Below are 20,526 nucleotides of genomic sequence, written 5' to 3'. Positions count from 1 at the left end.
GCTAGGTGGAGCGATCTGCTTCCTTCAAACGAAAAGCCGGAAACAAAACGAGCGCACCTTGTCTTTACAAGACGATGTAGGATTTACGGAAGAGGAGTCACAGGCGTGGCTGAGGAACTTCCGTCTTTCACAGCACAAAAATGGTAAGTCTACTGCTCCAAATGTATCTTTATCTGTGCTTATTTAGATTTATATATCATCCGGCTATGGTTACGGCTAAGGTGACTTCATTTGGCTAGCTTCGTGTTTCTGCCAGGCGGGGTTTGTGGTTGGCGGCGCTGAAACGAGAGAACGAAGCATCCTCGATACGGTTTGCAGAAACTAAAGTGATTGAGCTGAGCTGTCTTTTCTTCCTGGACCCCTTTTCCCTCGTTACTCTGACTGGTGCTGCTCCTAAAGCTCTGTGATTTGAAGGCGGAAAAGTATGAATATCGTTAGTGTAGACAGAGAGATTTAGCTAGACTTTCATATTCAATCTCGGTCACCTGAAAGCATCTCATCCACTAACGTTAACGCAGGCAAAATCATTCAATTGCATTAGTTTACTGCTGATTAATATATTGTTTTTCTGGCTGATAATTATAAATAAAAAGTGGACAAACTGAATATAATTGTGTTTGAGCTGTAGCCACTTCATCCCTGAATACGACTCGTTTCCTGATCAAACATGACCTCATATGCTGACCCTGCTGGTTGAGTCACTCAGCAGTTTGCAGCTTCATTGTTCCCTGATTTAAATAACAAATGTATCGTCTAATAAAATGTGTTCCGCAGTGTGATCCACCCAGGCATTGATTTTGTTCATCTTTTTTCCTCAGACAGCGACTCTGCGCCCCTACTTGAACGCTGTGAGGGCCACCTTGCAAGCGGCCCTCTGTCTGGAGAACTTCTCCTCTCAGGTGGTGGAGCGTCACAACAAGCCGGAGGTGGAAGTCAGGTATGTACCCCTGCTTTGCTTCCACCTGTTCTTGCTCGGCTCCAAGCTACAGATCATCTGCTGCTGTCATACAAGTTTCAACTCGTGCAAACTTGCAAAAGAAAATCTAGGAAGGGGGAAAAAAATAACACAAGCATGGGCAAGGCTGTAAAATTGGCCAATAGGGACGTGCTGCAGCCTGTTAGTCCCCCCAGTACCACCAGAGGAAAAGAAGTTTTTAAACAAATCACCATAACTTGCAGGGTTTTCTTCCATTAAAACAACTGGTATTTTTGTTCTACGTTGTTTGGATTTCTTTCATTCCTGGGTATTAGGGTTTCATGCACAGTAATGCTCCTCAATATCTGGAATAGTTTAAAACTGAGCAGGCCTGTTTTTGATTGTGATGGATGGATTTTGCCACGGTTACAGGAGCAGTAAGGAGCTGCTACTTCAGCCCGTGGTGATCAGCCGTAATGACAAGGAGAAGGTTCTGATCGAGGGATCCATCAACTCTGTCAGAGTCAGCATTGCTGTCAAACAGGTGATTAAAACCAGTGTGATTTTTTTTTTTTTATTATTATTTCTTGGTTATTTACTAAATGTTCTGACTTGGTCTAGTATGCATTGTAAAATAAACACCTGTGTTATGATGGACTGTAGGCTGATGAGATCGAGAAGATCCTTTGCCACAAGTTCATGCGCTTCATGATGATGAGAGCGGAGAACTTCTTCATTCTGAGGAGGAAACCAGTAGAGGTAAGAGACTGAGTGGGGGGAGGGGTGCTCTGGGTTGTATATAATAGAATAAAAGAGGAATCAATATACTGAACAGTATGACAGGATGAATATAAATAAAAAATGAGGAACTGTTAACCTTTTAAACAGCATATGTCATAAAGGCTCTTTAGGCAAAAATGTTCAGATTTGCAATTGATGTGAGACAAACAATCAAACAATCTGAAACATTAAAAGTTCCTCCATAATTAGAACATACATGTCAATGCATACAATTAAATAACGTGATGGCTTTTTTTTTGTCAGATTTGTTGACCACTCCCTCTTACTCTGTTTCCTCTCTTGCACTGTGATTTAGGGATATGACATTAGCTTCTTGATCACTAACTTCCACACGGAGCAGATGTACAAACACAAGCTGGTGGACTTTGTCATCCACTTCATGGAAGAGATTGACAAGGAGATCAGCGAGATGAAGCTGTCTGTTAACGCCAGGGCCCGTATCGTTGCCGAGGAATTCCTCAAGAATGTAAGAAACTAGTTTTCTGCTGTCGTAGCTCTAATTTGGATACTGACATGTAATCTGAGTTTTGTCTACATATAAAAGACTCACTCACAGCTCTAATTCATTTGTGTACTAATGTTTTTTATGGTCCACAGTTCTGATGACGATGTCATCCTGTTCTCCCACACAAGCCGAGGGAAAGCTCAAAGGGCCAATCAGCACAAGAGTGGAGAACTATTGGAGGAAACAGCCAATCAGTGTGGAGATGAGAGGAACACGACCAATCTGGCGATGACACCTGTTGCACCCGTCTCGAGTATTTCCCTGTACTCATGAATATCAATGACTGTATATAATGAAATATTTACCAGTTTCATTTTTCTGCCACTTAGAACAAATGCCCAAACAAAGGCGGGTCCTTAAAGTATTAATCAAGTTGATAGCCATGAATACAGGGGCAGCAAGAGTGTGTTGTTGCAAATAAAATGGCCGAGTTTTTGTATTCTGTGTATGTGAGTCTGTTTTTACTGTCACTGTCAAACTTGTCTCCCAATTTTATGTCCTGGAAACCCATGTTTGAGGAAAATAGTCTGCGTGGTGATTTATCACATGCAACAAGAGCTGTCTGTACTGCAGCCACCAAAACCCATGTATGAAAATAATGAAAGATAATAAAAGTCAGTTGTTTATACCTTCTTGTTGTTCATATCTGTATTCTGTTCATCTCTCTAGGCCAGTCATGGTGAGCATACGTGCGGCTGCTGTACCTATAAATGAATGTGTTCTGCCTCTGAGGAAGTTGTTTTTAGTCAGCACTTTGGTCACGTTTCACCTTATTCACAGCCACTGTGTTGTTTCAGCTGTTTCAGGAAGGGGAAGTAATACCTTTATGTTGCAGACAATGTGTGAACCTTCTTTTGTAGTTCAGTATTTCTTCACATTTACAATTTAAACAGAAACTTAAATGCTTTCCTCAGCGGTATTTGCTGTACATGCAAATCCTCACTATAGTTATACAAAAACCTGCCACACAAAGCTTTTAGTACTGGAGGTTAATTGCCTTGTTCAACAGCATTAAAGTGATATTGGTCGAGGAGAAACAGAGGAGATTTTATTTGATTCGACCACCTGCACTCATAGCTACTTTGGAAATTAAGAGAAGGAACCTTTTGGTCATTTGGCTGAATTTCAAGTAATAAAAATGCCAAGATAGTAAATTATCTCCTGGACACTCCCTGCTCATTACCAAGTAATAACACAGCTTCATCTGAGTTCACCTGCTAGTCTTCATGTGATCTCCATCAAACCTCGTCTAATCTGGGGTTCTGCAGTCTTCATCCATCCACCATCAGCCTGACATCATCATCACAGCATCCTCCACTCATACTTCAATTACTGAAAGAATTAGTTGATGGGCAAAAAGTTAATTGTCAATGAACAATTTTGAAAATACATTTTTAAAACCAAAAATGCAAAAAAAAGGCAAATTCCAGCTTCTCAAATGTGAAATTTTGGACAGTTGCTCAGACAAAACAAGCAGTGTGAATATGTCAACTCGGTCTCTGGGAAAACGTGATGCACATTTTTCAATATTTTCTGACATTTTATAGACTAAATGATTCATCTAGAAAATATCTGTGATTAATTGATAGTGAAAATAATGTCTAGTTGCAGCCCTCATAAATGATTTAACCTGTTAGGCAAGGTGATTTTTAACTGGAAAACACATCATCTAAAGCAGGATTTTAAAAAAAAAAGCATCAAAGGAGTGAAATAATGACAGGCTGGTGTATAAAAATAACACATCTTTATTATATCTCAGTGGAGTTGGGACGTACATTTTGAAGTCATGACCCACATCAACACCAACAGCTTTGAGCTTAAGTTGCTTTTTTTTTCAATTTCATCAAAGGTTTGTGTGCAGAATCAGTGCTCTTAATTTTATCGTGATGCATGTTTCAGATGAAGTAACAGCATTTTTCCTGTACACCACACAGCTGAAGAAAGCCATCATTACCCCATCAGTATAAAATTTAAGTGACTGTTTGTTTTCACCATAAAAAAATTATATTAATATTGATCCAGTCTTTTCATTTATTGATTGAATCACCACTTACTTACAATAATAAACTTCATAGTATAGATTTCCCAAGTATAGGTGTGTAACCTTCAAATTGCACATTATCACTAAAGACACCTTCACATAAATCAATGATTGCACAATACACATGTAGCAGGAAGTCACATGATCATTTGATGAAAACCACATGATTAATACTTTAAAGTAGATATTACAGTAACCTTCAGTGCTGCACAATATCGACACACAGAAACTGTACTGAATAGAGCAACACATAGTAACAAATAAGACAGGAATCTGCTGTGACCCAAGTGTTTAAAACCCCCTTTTGATTCATAAATCATCTGGACCAGCTATGCTGAGAGCCGCCACCGTGCAACAAGTGTTCAGGTCGAACTCATTCACAGTACTGAGCTCCTTCAAATCCCTTATAAAGGACAGACATAACAGTTATAGAGAGAAATGAGTGTGTGATAGAGGAGGAGAAGGAGGAGGAGGAGGCACTTCACCCAGACAGTCACCAGTGTGAGCAGGTTTTGCACATTGGACGGGAGAAAAAAAAACAGCACACAGAGTCCATTATGGCAGAGAGAGAACGAGAGGTCCGACTTCAGCCTCAGCTGGATAACAGCATCCTGTCAGAGGTGAGCGGGGACGGTCTGCAGGGCGTCCTTAGTTGTACGATGGATGTTCACATTCTGGAAAGAGGAAGGCATCAGTGTCAGAGCCCTTATGAAGAAATATGTGTGTACACATGTTTAAAGATTGCTGTTGTGAGTGTTTAGTTCCTAAATGTCAAACACCTCCAAACACATTGGTCACCCCCCTGATACATTGTTGCATATTGTGTATAGTCAAGATCTCAAGTGTTTCAGCACTTGAGATCTCTGTTCCTCTTTGTCAGTGTGCTGTGGTGTGTTTGCCACTTGTTTGCTTATGTTGCTTTCTAAAAGTGCAGACTGACAGACGTCTTTATGTTATTGCTGACAGATCCAACCGGCATTAAACATAAAATGATCCACCTTTTAGGCAGTGCGATCAACTTGACATTTTTCGTCATATTCAAGTATTTTATTGTATTATTTTGATGGTGTAAACAAAATAACAGAGGGCTGTGGTAAGGTTTTTTTTATGCCGCAATATAAATTTTATTTCCAACAAAATGACTAAGCTTTAAACAAAATACCAGGATTACTGGCTGAAAATAACAAGCATACAGTTTGTAATCACGCTTGCTCTTGGCAGAAAGAAATGTGTCTTTGACACAGTAGGTGTTTGTTCAGGCGGATGAATGGCAGCACTTTCTTATGCACCCCAGTGGAGTCTTTGCATATGAATGAATGGGTAAATCTCTGAGTATTCAGTTTGCACAGCAGAAAAGCAGGAACATGATCTGTAGGATAGCAAGGACAGGAAGGAAATAGTAGGACTCTTTTAATCCAAGTCAGAAATGTCCAGCTCATCAGTCTAGACGCCTTTTATCTTACGATTAACCCTCAATGTAAAGCATTTAACACAAAATCCTAACTTTCAGATACTAAAGAGGAAAATAGCTTTCATGCCAAGCAAGTCAAGCACAGAGGGAGTGTGGTACATATACATGAAATGCAGCAGCGCTGTTTGAGTGGAGTTTATTTAGAAACAGTAAACAGAAATATCTTTTTCTGAATTCTGATCAGTGATATGAACATAAGAACCTTCACATTGTTGAATAAGAACAATAAAACAGTATTTCTGTACTTTGACAATCTTCAGTAGACAGTATAGTAAAATGTGTTTCAGACATCCTTAAACTAGATACAAGTTGTAATAGAGGACATTTCATAAGTAAATAAACATAGAATTGATTTTTATGTGCAAAATGATTAAACGCACTACTTTGTTCTATCGTGTAGTGCAATAAAACTAAGATTAGTGTGTTCTCACTCCTACAAACAGAAATATAAAGTGATGAGACACCAGTCAAAATGAACATTGTCAAATCAGTTCAGACAAGATCGTTGAGAAAACAAACTACATGTAATCCCTGCTTCAACAGAAAAGTTGCTGGAGTCTCATTGCTTCACAGTTGGGAGTACAGCATCAGTTCAAAACAAAAACAAACAAAAAAAAAAAAAAACCTTCATCGGCTTTTCATTCATTCTCCAAAAATGGGAGAACGCGCGCGACACAAGATCCGTGTCATAGGATTAATTATCAAAAAATTATAAACTGGATTCCAGTCAATTACCATCATCATCATTTCTTAAAATATGAGAGGAGGAAGAGCAGAAGACAAGAACAGCGGAGTGGACTCGATCAGAGGAAGGTGGAGAAGAAAGATAAGAGGTTGCTGAGATTGGCAGGTACATTGTGCGTCTGAGGGGGTAAAGGAGGGGTGGGGGGGGGTGGGGGTGTTGGGGTGAGGGGGCACTGCCTCATTGGTGAGCTGGCACTGTAAGCAAAGCCTCCTCTGACATCCGCGACACCTCTACGTTCTGTTCAGTAAAAAAAAAAAACACACAAAGAGGGGGAGGGATCAAAACACGTGGGAGACCACGGCAGGCATGCTTTTCCTACTCAGATAACTGCCAGTTACTGTAACTATGGACGTACAGTGAGATGAATCAGTTTAATGTTTTTAAAGTCTCGGCTACAGAAAAAACATTTCTCTAGAAGAAGATGGATACTTTCTCAGTGCTGCTGAAACCCTGGAAGAAACTGTTAACATATTCCACCCAAACACATGTTTATTTAAAGGGTGTGAGGATGAAAGCAACAAAAGCATTTAGTCAACGTTTCTGTAATGTTCTGATAACCACAAAAACCTGCTCTGAGCTCATTACTATTTTATACCACTGATTATGAAAACATGGCCATCAGAATGATTTGCTTAAAAAAAACAAAAAAACAAACCAGGATGTTCAGCACCTGAAGCCACTGAACCAACGTATTTGTGAAGCATCTTACCTCGTACAAAGTGGATTCATTTGTGTATGAGTGTGTTGTTATACCCACCTCTGGTCTTTCTCGGTGTGTGTTGACAGCGTCCACGTTAAGGAAGATGGACTCCACCTTACAGCCTGAACATACAGAGAGACAATTAGTTTTATTAGTTCAGGCGGGAGGCAGCAGAACGCTTATCGCTATTCAATAGAAAAAAAGATTCATTATGTACATTATATGCTAATAAGAGAGCGGTCTTACCGTAGGCCACTGGCGTTAGCTTCAGCACAGTGTGCAGCGGGCACTTCAGGTAGGGCAGCTCCTCTGTGTGAAGACAAACATCAACGTTTGATGTACATTATCTGAAATCTGTAACATTAATCTCAAAGTGTGATTTCTTTCACAGTGAGGACAGGAGCCCACATTTAACCATTCACTGACATTTGCAGCTCTGTCTCGGGTTATATTATATACTGTAGTATGAAAGAAAATATAATTTAAAGGTGCAGCCTGTAGAATTTAGTGGAATCTAGTGGGATGGACTTGGTAATAGAATATAATATTGATAAGTATGTTTTAATAACTGTATAATCAGCTGAAAATAAGAATCATCATGTTTTTGTTACCTTAGAATGAGCTCTTTATATCTTATATCTTCCACAGAGGCCGCCATGTTGCACCTCCATGTTTCTAGAGAGGAACTTTTGTGTTTTTTTTGCTAGTTTTGTGGACACTGTAAGTTCTCCTACATGCTTGGAAGGGACAGGGGAGGGAGGGGTATTCATTTGGCTGCAATCTGCAACCTCACCGCTAGATGCCACTAAATCTTACACACTGGACCTTTTATTATTTTATTACAACAGGAAAATCAGGTTTGTCAGCCAGGAGTGAAACACACTATGAAAGTATGTCACCCAGCTTTACACACTCAAAGTGTTTCACTGTACAGAACATTTGAACCAGTATCTTAAACAGAGCACTTTATTAGAGTGAAAATCCAACTGTGTGACTAAAAGGAAAAACTCACCATCAGATACTCTATGCGTGATCTGTGATCACTGATCATTACTGACTCACGGAGTTATTTTTCTTCTACTTAAGTGAATTTAGAGACGTGCAAAAACAACTGCAGATTTAACAGAATCTGTATATGTTTCCTAATGTGCCTCATTAAGGACCCGTGCCTCCAAGAGGTTCAGTTTCAGGGACTGACCTGCTGTCTTGTCCAGGAAGTAGGCCAACAGGCACCGCATGACGGCCTGGTGACAGATGACAAGCACGTTCTCCTGCCTCTCCAGCTCCATGATGACCGGCTCCAACCGCTGCACCAGATCCTCGTAGGACTGAATCAGAAGAGACACAAAGAAAGATCAGTCAGAACAGGCAGAATATTACAATACAAGCAACAGATTTCATTGCAGATGGAGGATGAATTAATCTTGCCTGAAAAAAAAAAACACAATTATAGCCACAGCCGGCAACGGACATAGTTAACTCTAACTTAAGTTCTATTTTTTGATTTTCGTAAAGGAAGAGCACACCTTTTTCACTTCTACTTTATTAAGACAGTGGCAAACACATCCTACTGAATAATCAACCACAAGTAAGCAGATTAACATTTTAGTGAGTGGAAAAATCCATTCAGGCTGTCTAGACTAACTCTGGCTTTAACAAGATTCCCTAAAGCTCTACATCAGCACTGTCCGCCTGGGCTGCTAACTAATGTCCATATCCATCTTCCTGTGTGAGATTAATGGGAGGTAATGGAATGGACTAAAGGTGAGAACAGACCAGTGGGCATTCAGGCCCACAGTACACAACCTGAACCCACATATTTAGCACACACACAGACACACACAGACACGCACACACTAAAGTGAAGTCTTTGTTTACTGAGATTTGGTGTTTAGCCAAATCTGTCTGAGAGGCAGCTCGTCCAGGCTGAGGCTCATTAGTAGAGTGTAAGTGGCCGGTAGCCATCTGGATACGGCTTAATTGTGTGTGTGTGTGTGTGTGTGTGTGGTTATGTGTGTCATTTAGGAATTCCAAATATCAAACAAAGACTCACTGTCCATGAGCAAGCTACCTCTATGTTAACATACAAAACACACATAAACGGCTACGAAACAACATCCCATCATTAAACAGAACAATACATTATATTTTAGATACTGACCTCTCCTTTCGGGTAGCGGTAGCGGTATTTGTCCTGGTCCCTCAGTGCAAACTCCAGAGGATAGTGATCCTGGATCTCCTCATACATCATTTCCTCACACACGCCCTAAAATGACATCACACACTGATTAAACTCTGAACTAAATCTGCACAACAGACGGTAAAAATCCGAGGAGTGCAGCACTTACTGCGTCGATCTCGTTCAGGACCTTCCACTGTTCATACGGCACGCTGAGAGCCTCGGCCGTCTGGATGGTTCTCTTCATCTGACTGGTCCACACCTTCAGGTCACTGATGCCCTGCGTCTCGATGAACTGGCTCAGCTTCTTCGCAAACTGCACAGAGGAGAAGAAGAAGAAAACTGAAACATGGCCGGAGGGACAAAAAAACTCCAGATTTACATCAGAATGATCAGTTTGCTCATAACGCTTCATTTGATTTTTGTTTGTTGTACCTCTTTGCCTCTAGACGTGAGTCCTGAGTCTCCTCCGATGCAACCCTTGACATTAAGCTCGCTCTCGCCGTGGCGGCACAGGTAGATGGAGCGCGGCGTGATGTGGATGTTCATGAGGTAGTAGACGATCCGGCTCTGGATGTGGTCCAACACCCTGTTGACCAAGAAGCGCTGACCCACATCCATGATTTTAATGTAGGAGAGATCCCTAAAAAGGAAACCACAGAGACATCAAACCTCCCGTTCAACATTCTGTGATGTGAGTGAGCCGAAACCAGCCTACAGATATAAGAATGCCTGAGTAATTACTTAAGTGTTAGTTTATAAATTCATTCCATATAAATGAATCACTGCATGAACCTATTACAAAGAATGATGGTACATAATTTGTCATTTCAGCAACAAAAATTGTTTTCTTGTACTCCGATTAAGTAAAAACATGGTCTGCGTGCTGCCACATCGTCATGTCAGACAATATTTATTACTGACCTTATTTGAAAATCAAATGAACACTGACACAGGGGACTAGCCTACATAATTCACACTAAAAAATAAAATAGACAAACTAATGTTTCCCATCATGTCACCATCATCTATGTGACTGAGTTTCATAACTAAACAGAATTGTTTAAAATGATAACAGGGTTTGTTATTATTCCCTCTCCACACCGGCTCCACCTCACCTGTCCAGAACTTCATCCAGTGTCTCGTAGGAGTTTTCATAACACTTGATCCTCTTCATGAAGTCCTCCACTGCCTCTTCAGTGTCACAGTTGGTGTAGTCGGGGCTGCCCAGCTTCACTTGCTAAACAGAGAAACAGCGAATGACTGAGGACAACTTGGAAATAACAAATTTTGTCTTGATGTAAATAAACAGACAAACACGGCTACTCACCACAATGTTCTCCTGTATGACATCTGGGTCTTCACACACAGACTCTACAAAGAACACCTGAGAGGAGAGAGAAGGAGGGAACAATCATGCTTAGTGTGGCCGTGAGTGAATGCAGTATCCCCTCCTAGAGCTGTGATCCCACACGTTACCTTAAAGCCATTCTGCTCTGCAAACTGGATGATGGTTTCCCTCCTTTCTCTGGTGGTGTTTGTTGCATCGAAAACCTGTGTAACAGAAACACAGAAGAAGAACATAAGTACCGTATCCAACCAGCATCAAAACATCTGACCAGCTGCAACATTTAACATTTGACCCACCGCAACTTGGCCTCCTTCTTCTGTAAGGTACTGCCGCACATCGTTCAAAGCTGCTGAAGCACATTGTCTGTAAAGATCACAGACAAACTGGGTCATACATGTCACATGGTTGGAGGTGAAACAAACTGTAAAGGCTGACAGCCGCTCTCACCTCCTGATCTTTAACCCCTCCTCGTTGTCTGGACGGAAGAACTCAAAGGACTTGTAGATCTTCACAAACTCTCTCCTGTACTGTCCGACATTGAACTCTACAGGAAAGACGGAGGCAAGGACACTTGAGATCACTTGAAACTTGCAGATACTGAACCTATTATCCTCTAAAACTGCCTTTCCTACAATTGCTTATTGTTTCAGTAAAGCCTCTTTGGCTGAGGCTGACAATCCTGGCAGTTCGTACCTCTGGTGGGCACTCCGATCCAGTTGAGATAGCGGGTCAGCTTCTTGGAGATATAGGTCTTCCCCCTGGCAGGAAGGCCCACTGTCACAATCAGGGTGGGACAGTTGGTCATACATACTGCAATGAAAGAGGGAGAGGAAAGCTTCAGTCATGTGTTGATCACGCATAACACCCATGGAAGATGTAAAAGTGATCTCACTGCATGACGTGTAATGCCTCAGTCCGAGAATAAATCAACCCCTACATTATCTAGTGTATTCCATCATTTATACATACTTAATATTAACACTAGATTGCCCTTATCAGTGTGTGTGTGTGTGTGGGTGTGTAATCCAGCGTTATCTGCCATGAAGACAAAGTCACATCACGCCACCCTGAGAATGTTGTCAGCGAGGAGCAGAGGTCACCGTTACACCAGACCGTGTCTGAGGAACTTGTGAAACACTGCACTACTTGAGACATCTGGTGAGACCTTACAGCTACTTTCCAAACCAAGCCGCAGTGTTTGCACAGATGACCGGGTCAGAGAGCAGAATGCTTTTCACGGCCGCACTTGCTTGTAAGATTATGTGTGAGAGTTTCACAGACACTGAGCATCACAGAGCACTTTTCACAATCACCCCCGATATGTGGAGATCACATTATGCTCCTGTTGTGTTATTAAGTTATCAAGCACTTCACATTTGGGAGAAACACATCACCAAACACAGACCCATTTACCCACAAGCTCGTGATTTCGTTGGCATTTTAACAGTCTATTGATTCAGAAATCCTTCCTCAGTCAGGCCACAGTGAGGAGACACTGGCCACATACAGAAAGTGGCCAATGTGAGTGAACATAAAATGCAGCAGGGGCGAATCACTCACTCACATGACTGCAGGGGTACAATTCGTGTTTACCAACAACCGGTGCTTGACTTGGCACATACTAACAATGACGTGGACGTCCCCGGTACCAGCCCTTTCTCCTGGGTGCTTTGATCATCATGTGAAATCCTTACACATCAGTGAGACATCTCATCTGCGCTGTAGCACCCGCGCTAGTATTTGTGGTAACGTCAGCTAGCAAAACGGAAAGATTAGAGCAACGGAAGGGAAATGCGGACAAACAAACCTTTGACGCACCGCGTGAGACATATTGGTGGATACTCGATAAACTACCGGTAGAATAGCCATATAGCTCGTTGTTTGTCGCCACGTCGTCATACGCACCCTTTCTTTGAGAAATGTGTTTTTCAGGAAGGCCATTTTTGCACGGCATCCAGATCTTCTTGAGGGGGTTTTGGGTCAGCTCCCGCGGATTTGACGGTGTACTGTCCTCCATTCCGTCTGGCGGTGAGGTGGAGGCAGCCGCGGCGGGAGCACGGGGCCTTTTTTCCCCGTGATGCTGCTCTGAAGGTGACCGGTGTTTCATCCGCGCTGCTGTGTTGGGATGGAGACTGGCCGGTCTCGCTCTCTCTCTGTGTGGGTCCACGGTTGTCACGTGCTCCGGTCTGGCCACAGTGGAGACCAACTGTCGGCCGTAAAGACTTCAGTACAGGCGGCAATATTTTTTTTCTTCCTAGGATGGTGAAGTTATGACCCGCCCTACTCTGCCTCTGATTGGCTTAGCCTCATGTTCTTAACATAACCCTAACCAATCTCACTCCTCATACTTAAACCTAATCAACGAAGGCAACGAAGAATAGCCAATCAGAGGCAGAGTAGGGAGGGTCATGACCTCGCCATCCTGGAAAAAAAAATTGGCTTACGGGCGCAATGCCTCCTTTGCTGCTCAACCGTAAATGACATGCGCTGTGCTCAGCCACAAAATACACGATAAATACGTAAAGGCGCAGAATTATTGTCAGAGGAAGAATTATGTTTAAAAAATGTATTAGGTTAGGGAGTCTATTCCATTATTTGAAAGAAACTGGGCTGATCAAAAGAATTTAATATTCAGTGAAATATAGTTTTTCTTAATTGAAAAAAAAATCTTGTGTTTGTTTGTTTAAGGGGGCAGATATAACTCTGGTGTACACACCAAAATATTGACTGTATATAAATATGGACAAGCGTCTCCACTTCCTACCACTATGCAAAAGTGAAACCAAAATAAAAAGAGCTGCTGTCTTGCTTGTGTGACGTCATTTGGACAATTGATCAATCATGACATCACACCCCCTTTTTATATTGTCAAATAACTAATTAAAAACAAACTTACCAGAAAAATGAGCACTTGAACAAGCATCAGCGTGAACAAGCATCGGCGTGATAAGAACTACCTAAAATGACGGAAACTATCTTTGGATTTATGAAGCTGAAGTTATGCTATTGTTTATAGGCCATTTTTACACAAGACATTTTGACTTAGGAAAAGTGGGCATCGGCCAGCAGACAAGAAAAAACAGCTTTCATTTGGAGTTGTGATGTGTCTACCTGATGAATGTAAGTCCAATATTTTATAACTTACTCATCCTTCCTTAGTTCTGGTTTAACTTCACCAACTCCTTAGGGGAAATATGTAGTTGATAAATACTTAATGTTCACAGCTAGCTGGGTGCAATTTGGTGCTCAGCTCAGCGTGTAATGTTAGCGTGCTATGGCTGGAAACAGGGTTGGTGGTGATGAGCGGATCGAGACCAGCTGCCAGCTTCTCTGTGTGACGTTTTTCTCAAATCAAATCAGTAATTACAAAATACATTTAATAATCAGCTCATGTTCAAACTTATAATGTAAGCCAAAAGTGAAGTTACTTGCTAAAGGAGTTAAAGCTGGAGTGCAGGACTTTTACATATAAATGAATGTCCGTTACATTCAAGCCCTTTCCAAACAGGTTCACACAATGTTGATTAAGCCAATCACCGACAGATAAATCTCTCTGTATTTCGCAGTAAACTGGAATTTTTAAATCTGGTGTCTGTGGTGACTTTCCCGCGCTGGTGCACCGGTAGTGATGCGTTTGACATCAATCAGCAATGACTTGTTTGCGGATGTCGACGGATTGCGTTGACAGTGTTTGTGTAATTACTCTCACTGCCAGAGGGGGGAGACAAAGGTCTTGCAGTGCAGGTTTAAGTGCGGTTTTCCCTAATTTTTCTAGCGTAACTTCAGTTAACAGAGTCCTGATCTTAATTAATAACAAAGAGCTGCAGGTGTGTCGTTGCAGTGTTAAACAAATGATGTTATATTATGTTTGAATATAACGTTAAGGGAATGTGAAGCTTGGATGCAGACTTTAGCCTTAAAACTGCAGTGCCAGAGGATTGATTATTATAATTTGATTAAATATTAAATATAGATATATATTTTAAGCTGCTCTTCCTCTACCCATCTGTCAATGTGAGCACATGAATCTGCACACAAACCAGCTGCATCATTAACTGTCAGACTGGAGATATGTTTTGGCCATGATCCAAATGAAAACAGAATTGGTGATATGTGTTTGTGTTTTCGCACTCTCATCAGGATCCTGGCAGCGCTGTTCTGAATGGACTGGAGCTTCTGGATGCTCCTGCCAGGGATCCCTGTGAAGAGCACATTGCAGTAGTCCAGTCTTGAGGAGATCAAGTCATGGACAAGTTTCTCTGCATCTGACAGGATTAGAGAGGGATGGAGTTTAGAGATGTTTTTGAGATGTTAGAAAGAGGTTTTGCATGCATAGATGGTCTTATCATGCTTATATGGTCATCAAAGATCAACTGAGGGTCAAACCTAACACCCGGATTAGTGACTAAGGAGGAAAGAGGGATGTCCTGGCAGTCAAAGGTGAGATGAGGTATGCAGGATCAATCTGGTGTGGAGTGCAAATAAAGAGAGCTTCAGTTTTGCTGCTGTTTAACTGGAGGAAATGTGTGCTCATCCAGACCTTAATCTGCTTAAAACAGCTATTGACAGGACATTAACTACTTTAGGCCAGTGCAGATTAATTGGACTGATAAAAAATTCAAAGGAAGGCAAAAGAGACTCTAACTGGCTCTAGCAACAAGAAAAGCTTTAGACTGGGCAGGAGGAAGAGATAGAGGAGAGACAGAGGCTGACAAACTCACAGAGGGAAAAGATCACTCGTATAGACCCGGTAGTGTGTTTTCTCTCTAGTAGTTATTGGTTATTACCTGCAGAAGAATATATTTTCATGAGGACCCCTCCCATGCCACCCTGCTGAAAACCTCTTGCCAACCCATGTAGAATTTTCTAAATCTGCCACGGGGTGAGACTGAACCATAAAACAGTAAAGATGCAGCCAAAACAATTGAGCTGAAAGACACTAAAATGCTCCATGAAGCTGCAGTCAGATGATAATGCTATGTGGGTTTGTCACTCGAGTGACCCTCATAGATAGTTATGTGATTTATTGTTAATATAAAAATAATGATTAGTGCAGCTTTAACAGTGGAAAAAATAGTTTGCTGCCCAATTTTAGGCTTATAGGAAACTAAGACAATAAGAAAAAGTTTATAAAACACATGGATTGTTTGATTTGGAGACTCCAAAACTTTAAGGATAACACATAAAACCACGTTGATCTGGTGTTTTTACAGAGTTTACTGATAGAGAAAGCTTAGAGCACCTCAGGGTCCTATTTAGGGGTCAACAAGGTAAAAGTGGTGAAATGCAGTCTCTAAGTATTAGTGTAATAGTGTAGTCATTATTTAAAATTAATCATTTAAACACCACTAGTATCACACCACATGAAGGGAATTGTGAGACAGCAGCAAAGCAAATTTGATAAAGCAAACCTAGAAATTCTTCTTTTTTTGCCTGGTTCTACCTCCTCTCAACACTGTTTGACATCTCTCTCAGTCCCCTGCTGCACCTGTTAAGGTGAGACAGCTTATCTTTATTGTTTTTCTTGGTGCACAGAGTTTGGTGACCTCATCAGCCTGAGCAGAGGTCTAATCAGCCAGAATATCTCAAGGGCGTTCAGGGCCTTTAAGAAAATACTTTTACCACATTTTCAGTATTGCTTGAAGACAGCATTTTGTTTGACCTTATCTCTGGTTTGCTGTAATGGTTACTTAAGAACTGACCCTGGGCTAAGTTTACCTGTTTTACAGGACTGTGTCTGCTAAATGTAATGTCAACCTACAAAATTAGTTTTTTTCACTCTAAGAAGGCCAGAGTTTGCCAAGAGCAGTCCAGCTGGGTTGAAATCATCAGTATGGGACTAAGTCCAAACTGGAAAAGCCCCTGTTATCCTACATTCCTCTGTTCTGTCAGCCTCATGAGGACCGAAGTATTCCATCAATTAACATAAACAACATAATTCAGTAGTCTAAGTCGTGCAGTTGTTTTATGGTCTTCAGAGCTTTTAAGGAATGATGCATGAGCTCTTTTAAATAGTTTAAAAACGTGGTTTATTTTCATTTGTGCTCTTATGAACAACTCCTGGTAACTTTGTTTTTTTTGTATAAGGATGGTATGGGACTGCACAAGACAACTTGCTGTGTGCTACTAGTATTGATTCTTTTTGGCTCACTGTCACACTGTCATGGCTCCCTGGGACACTTGAACAGAGCAGAGCCATCATTAATGGTTATTAATAGATGTGTTTTTCCTATACTGACGAGTCAAAATATCTGCCGTGAAAAAGGTCTATTATGACAATAATGTAATTTACACAATATCTTGGCACTAAAGGTCTTTACAGATGAAAAAAAGCATTGAGTGACAAATATTTTAAATGTCTTATGACCTATTCTTATTGAGAGCATTAGCGTTAGGGCTGCAACTGACGATTATTTTCATTATCAGTTAGTTGTTTGGTACATAAAATGTCAGGAAATGGTGTAAGCTGTTTCCCTAAGCCCAAGATGACTTCCTCAAATGTCTAAATTTGTCTAGACCAGCAGTCCATAACCCAAAGATATTCAGTTTACTATCACATAAAGCTAAAGAAACCAAGAAATAATCACATTTGAGAAGCTGGAATAAAAGAATTTGGACATTTTCTTCCTAAAAATGACTCAATACAATTAATTGATTACCAAAATAGTTGGTGATTACTTTAATAGTTGGCAACAAATCAAAAAACTTACCAATTGTTGCAGCTCTAATTAAAGGTAATCCCAACAATAAGCATTTTGCATGTCATAGTTCAATTAACATTATACAAATTGACTATTGTTAACATTTTATTACAGATACTTACAGAAGCTGACGCTTACTGACATTTTATCATATGCTGACATGTCCATGAGATGGCAGCGTTACTCTCTCGCTCTGTATGTGTGTACACTCAGACCTGTACACTGTCAGTTTATAAGAAATACCTGTAATGCATGTAATGTATGATCTGTAGTTTTAATGCTTATAATGTTCAGTTTTTGTTGGGAGCAAAGTGTAAGAGAGTTTGTGTTAAGAGGCATTTCTAATATTCTGTCCATCTCAGGTGAGCATAGGTGATGTAAATATAATGCAGTCCAGTGCAACAAGAACGCCCACAATAGCTTCAGAAATTACCACAGAGATTAATCCACACTGCACTAAAACGGTCAACAAAGATTATAATCTATAATCTGTTGTGTTGGATTAAATAACACTGCGCAGGTGCACCTCATAAAGTGGTAAATCACGGTACATTTTCAGGTTAATAAGCCTATTTGTTCATCTGTTTATATGTTCTTTATGGCCTATCTGATGCACTGGTTATATTAAGCTTTAGAGTCAGTCTTAGTGGTAGAGCAACAGAGCCTGTGACCTAAATATGATTAGATGGAGGTTTTCTAATTAAATAGCTCCTACTCTCTCAAATTCCCTGACTGCTAGTAGACTATAATATATGCCAGGTTCATCAGGTCCACAAATAAATGGCACAGTAATTCCTGCAGAGGATACAGTTTTAGCTTGTAGTGTTTTCACAATCCCTGACAATCAGAGTCACACAGCCTCCTGTATTGTCAGCAAGAAAGTTGATTAGACAATATTTAAAGTAACTTATCTTATCAGCACAAAGCTGGGGTATGGTATGTGAAAACACCAGATTGTATGAAAAATGTTAGATAGCTTTCAGTGAGTGTAAATGAGGTATCTTATGTGCGTTGGGACATGAACAGGAAACAGATCTATGAGCTCCTCCTCCTCCTCCTCTTCCTCCTCTCAGCCTCTGACTGCAGCTAGCAGCCTTTAGCCTTCCCTGTGCTGGACAAATCATTTCCCTATATAGTATGTTAATATTTCGCTCCGCACTCAACCAACATCTACCATGCAGACAGAGCATTTTGGCTCTTGAACGCACCACTCAGTGTTCATAAGACATAAATATTATGCATAGCATCGCAGCAGCCCTGTAAGAGCTATTCATTTATCACACACAACAACAACAACTAGAAACACAACAAACAGCCAGAAAATCATCAACCTCTGCAACAGCATCTCGATCATGATCAGTGTTTTGCAAAATGGAAAAACAATAGGTAGTAGCTGAAATGAATTTTAAGATATCAGCTATAGTCTACACGAAGCCTTTACATTGTTTTTTATATTATTATCATTATTATTATTTCGGCAGCAGTCCAAAAACATCCGCCTGGCTCTTCATCCTCTGTGTTAAAGCACAAGTGCCGCTGTTAGAAATCAGTGTGCTTACTATAAAAAGCCGCCTGTTGTTGTTATGTAGGGTAAAGGTCTCGGTGACAGCGTCAACACACCGACAGCACTCTTGTTTACGTCTTAAAGAGCTGCTCGACGTGCCCCTCACTGTCACAAAGATGCACGGTTCAAACTCCAGCATGCACATCTCTAAAGAGCCTTAAAAGCGCCTTTTTTCTTACCCGTTCCGTCCTGCTTCAGCGTGTGCTTGGACCGGCTGGAGCAGCCTCTCATCATGGGCGTCTGTCTGATGGAGCGCTGCGTGTGTCTGACGGTGTGTCGGTGTGTCCACCAGCTGCCCGCTGCACTGATGCTCACTGTACACACACCCACTGAGTGTGTGTGTATGACTTCAGGGCAGGAGGAGCAAGGCTTTTCTCCAAAACTGGATGGAATGAGGTGGCGGCGGCGTACCTGCCCCCTGCGACCTCCTACACCCCACCCCACCCCCTTTGACAGCTGGGAAATGTCCCCACACGTCCTGATAGGGCTCGAGTTGTACAGCTTCCCATGACACTGATGGTTAAATTTAGCATACTGTATTCACTACAGGACACGTTACAGCATGCAGTCATTCAGTTAAATTACACAAGCACATTCAAAGGCTACAGTAATAGACACCATAGGAATATTCTGTATTTTGGTGTATCTACCTTATAGGACACACTGTCATTTTTTTTAAATGCACAATGTTGAGGATACCACTAATTCACTGTAAGGTCCTGTGATGCAAAGTTTACATCCTTACAGGAATATTACATGAATATTACAGGAAGAGAATATACTGTATGTTTTCCAGGAACAGTCTAACTTGCAGGGGTAGTTTTGCTGAAGTGCGTGTAAATGAAATGAATTAAACTTACAATTTTTTTGGTTTTCTTAAATTGCTCAACTGCTTTGTATCATCACGTATTTATTGAGCTCTTGATATAATCTACATATCTCTACAGTCTGATCTAATCCACTCTGGAGTGGTTATAAATTGCTACATAAATGACACACCTAAATCACCACAGATGCAGCGTCATGTTTTTAGAAGTTGTTTTTAAAAGTGTAAACAAGGTGTGACGAGGGATTATGAGAACAAAGAAACATTCCAAAGAAGTCGATGATTTATTTTATTTGAGAAGTACCTTTCACAGGAAGGATGCAAGAAACAGGGATAATTTGATCCCTAAGAGTGCAGTAAGTGATCTCTGCCTGCAGAGTGGGGCGTTACTGATGGAGACCACCAAGAGGCCCGTGGACACTGTGAGGGAGCTGTAAGGTCTCATGGTCGAGATGTGAGAGACTTTTCTTTTTGTACTGAAGTTTTTAGAGATTTGTTTTCACTTTGGCACTGAAGTTATTTTTCTGTGTCAAAAAAAAACTTGATGTCTAATCTTGTGAGCTCAATGCTAATGAATCATATATGTATTGATGGGTGGAGAAACCACAAACACACACACACACACACACACACACACACACACACACACACACAAACCTGCCCGCACTGTGACTCCGTTGAGATAACATAAATATCACATGACTTGTCTGTATTACTCAAGGCTAT

The 20,526-nt window shown here is 41.0% G+C and overlaps 2 protein-coding genes across 5 annotated transcripts; one reads left to right on the top strand and one right to left on the bottom strand.

Moving 5' to 3' along the window:
• Positions 1-40: 40 nt before the first annotated feature.
• Positions 41-2,850, top strand: LOC122981107 (actin-related protein 2/3 complex subunit 4). The gene is made up of 6 exons (XM_044349645.1): positions 41-143; positions 819-937; positions 1,349-1,460; positions 1,580-1,675; positions 2,013-2,183; positions 2,315-2,850. Exons 1-6 carry the CDS (start codon positions 141-143, stop codon positions 2,318-2,320), a joined length of 507 nt encoding a protein of 168 aa, XP_044205580.1. The 5' UTR covers positions 41-140; the 3' UTR covers positions 2,321-2,850.
• A 1,101-nt stretch (positions 2,851-3,951) lies between these two features.
• On the bottom strand, positions 3,952-19,495 carry pfkfb4a (6-phosphofructo-2-kinase/fructose-2,6-biphosphatase 4a). Of its 4 annotated transcripts, none has more exons than XM_044348974.1 (14): positions 19,154-19,352; positions 11,403-11,519; positions 11,157-11,253; positions 11,006-11,072; positions 10,838-10,912; positions 10,689-10,745; positions 10,477-10,598; positions 9,794-10,001; positions 9,528-9,674; positions 9,341-9,445; positions 8,378-8,507; positions 7,426-7,488; positions 7,237-7,301; positions 3,952-4,937 (listed from the first exon to the last, which is right to left on the bottom strand). In XM_044348974.1, exons 1-14 carry the CDS (start codon positions 19,206-19,208, stop codon positions 4,878-4,880), a joined length of 1,368 nt encoding a protein of 455 aa, XP_044204909.1. In that variant the 5' UTR covers positions 19,209-19,352; the 3' UTR covers positions 3,952-4,877. The 4 variants fall into 4 exon arrangements, with proteins under 4 accessions (XP_044204909.1, XP_044204908.1, XP_044204910.1 ...); XM_044348973.1 differs by lacking the exon at positions 19,154-19,352 and adding an exon at positions 12,615-12,974; XM_044348975.1 differs by lacking the exon at positions 3,952-4,937 and adding an exon at positions 5,855-6,716 and having other exon boundaries at positions 19,154-19,495.
• Between the last annotated feature and the right edge of the window lie 1,031 nt (positions 19,496-20,526).

This window comes from Thunnus albacares, chromosome 4 (genome assembly GCF_914725855.1).
Source record: "Thunnus albacares chromosome 4, fThuAlb1.1, whole genome shotgun sequence".
Taxonomy (NCBI): Eukaryota; Metazoa; Chordata; class Actinopteri; order Scombriformes; family Scombridae; genus Thunnus; species Thunnus albacares.
Note: the sequence above shows the minus strand (reverse complement) of the source record. Positions and strands in the feature narration are given on the sequence as shown.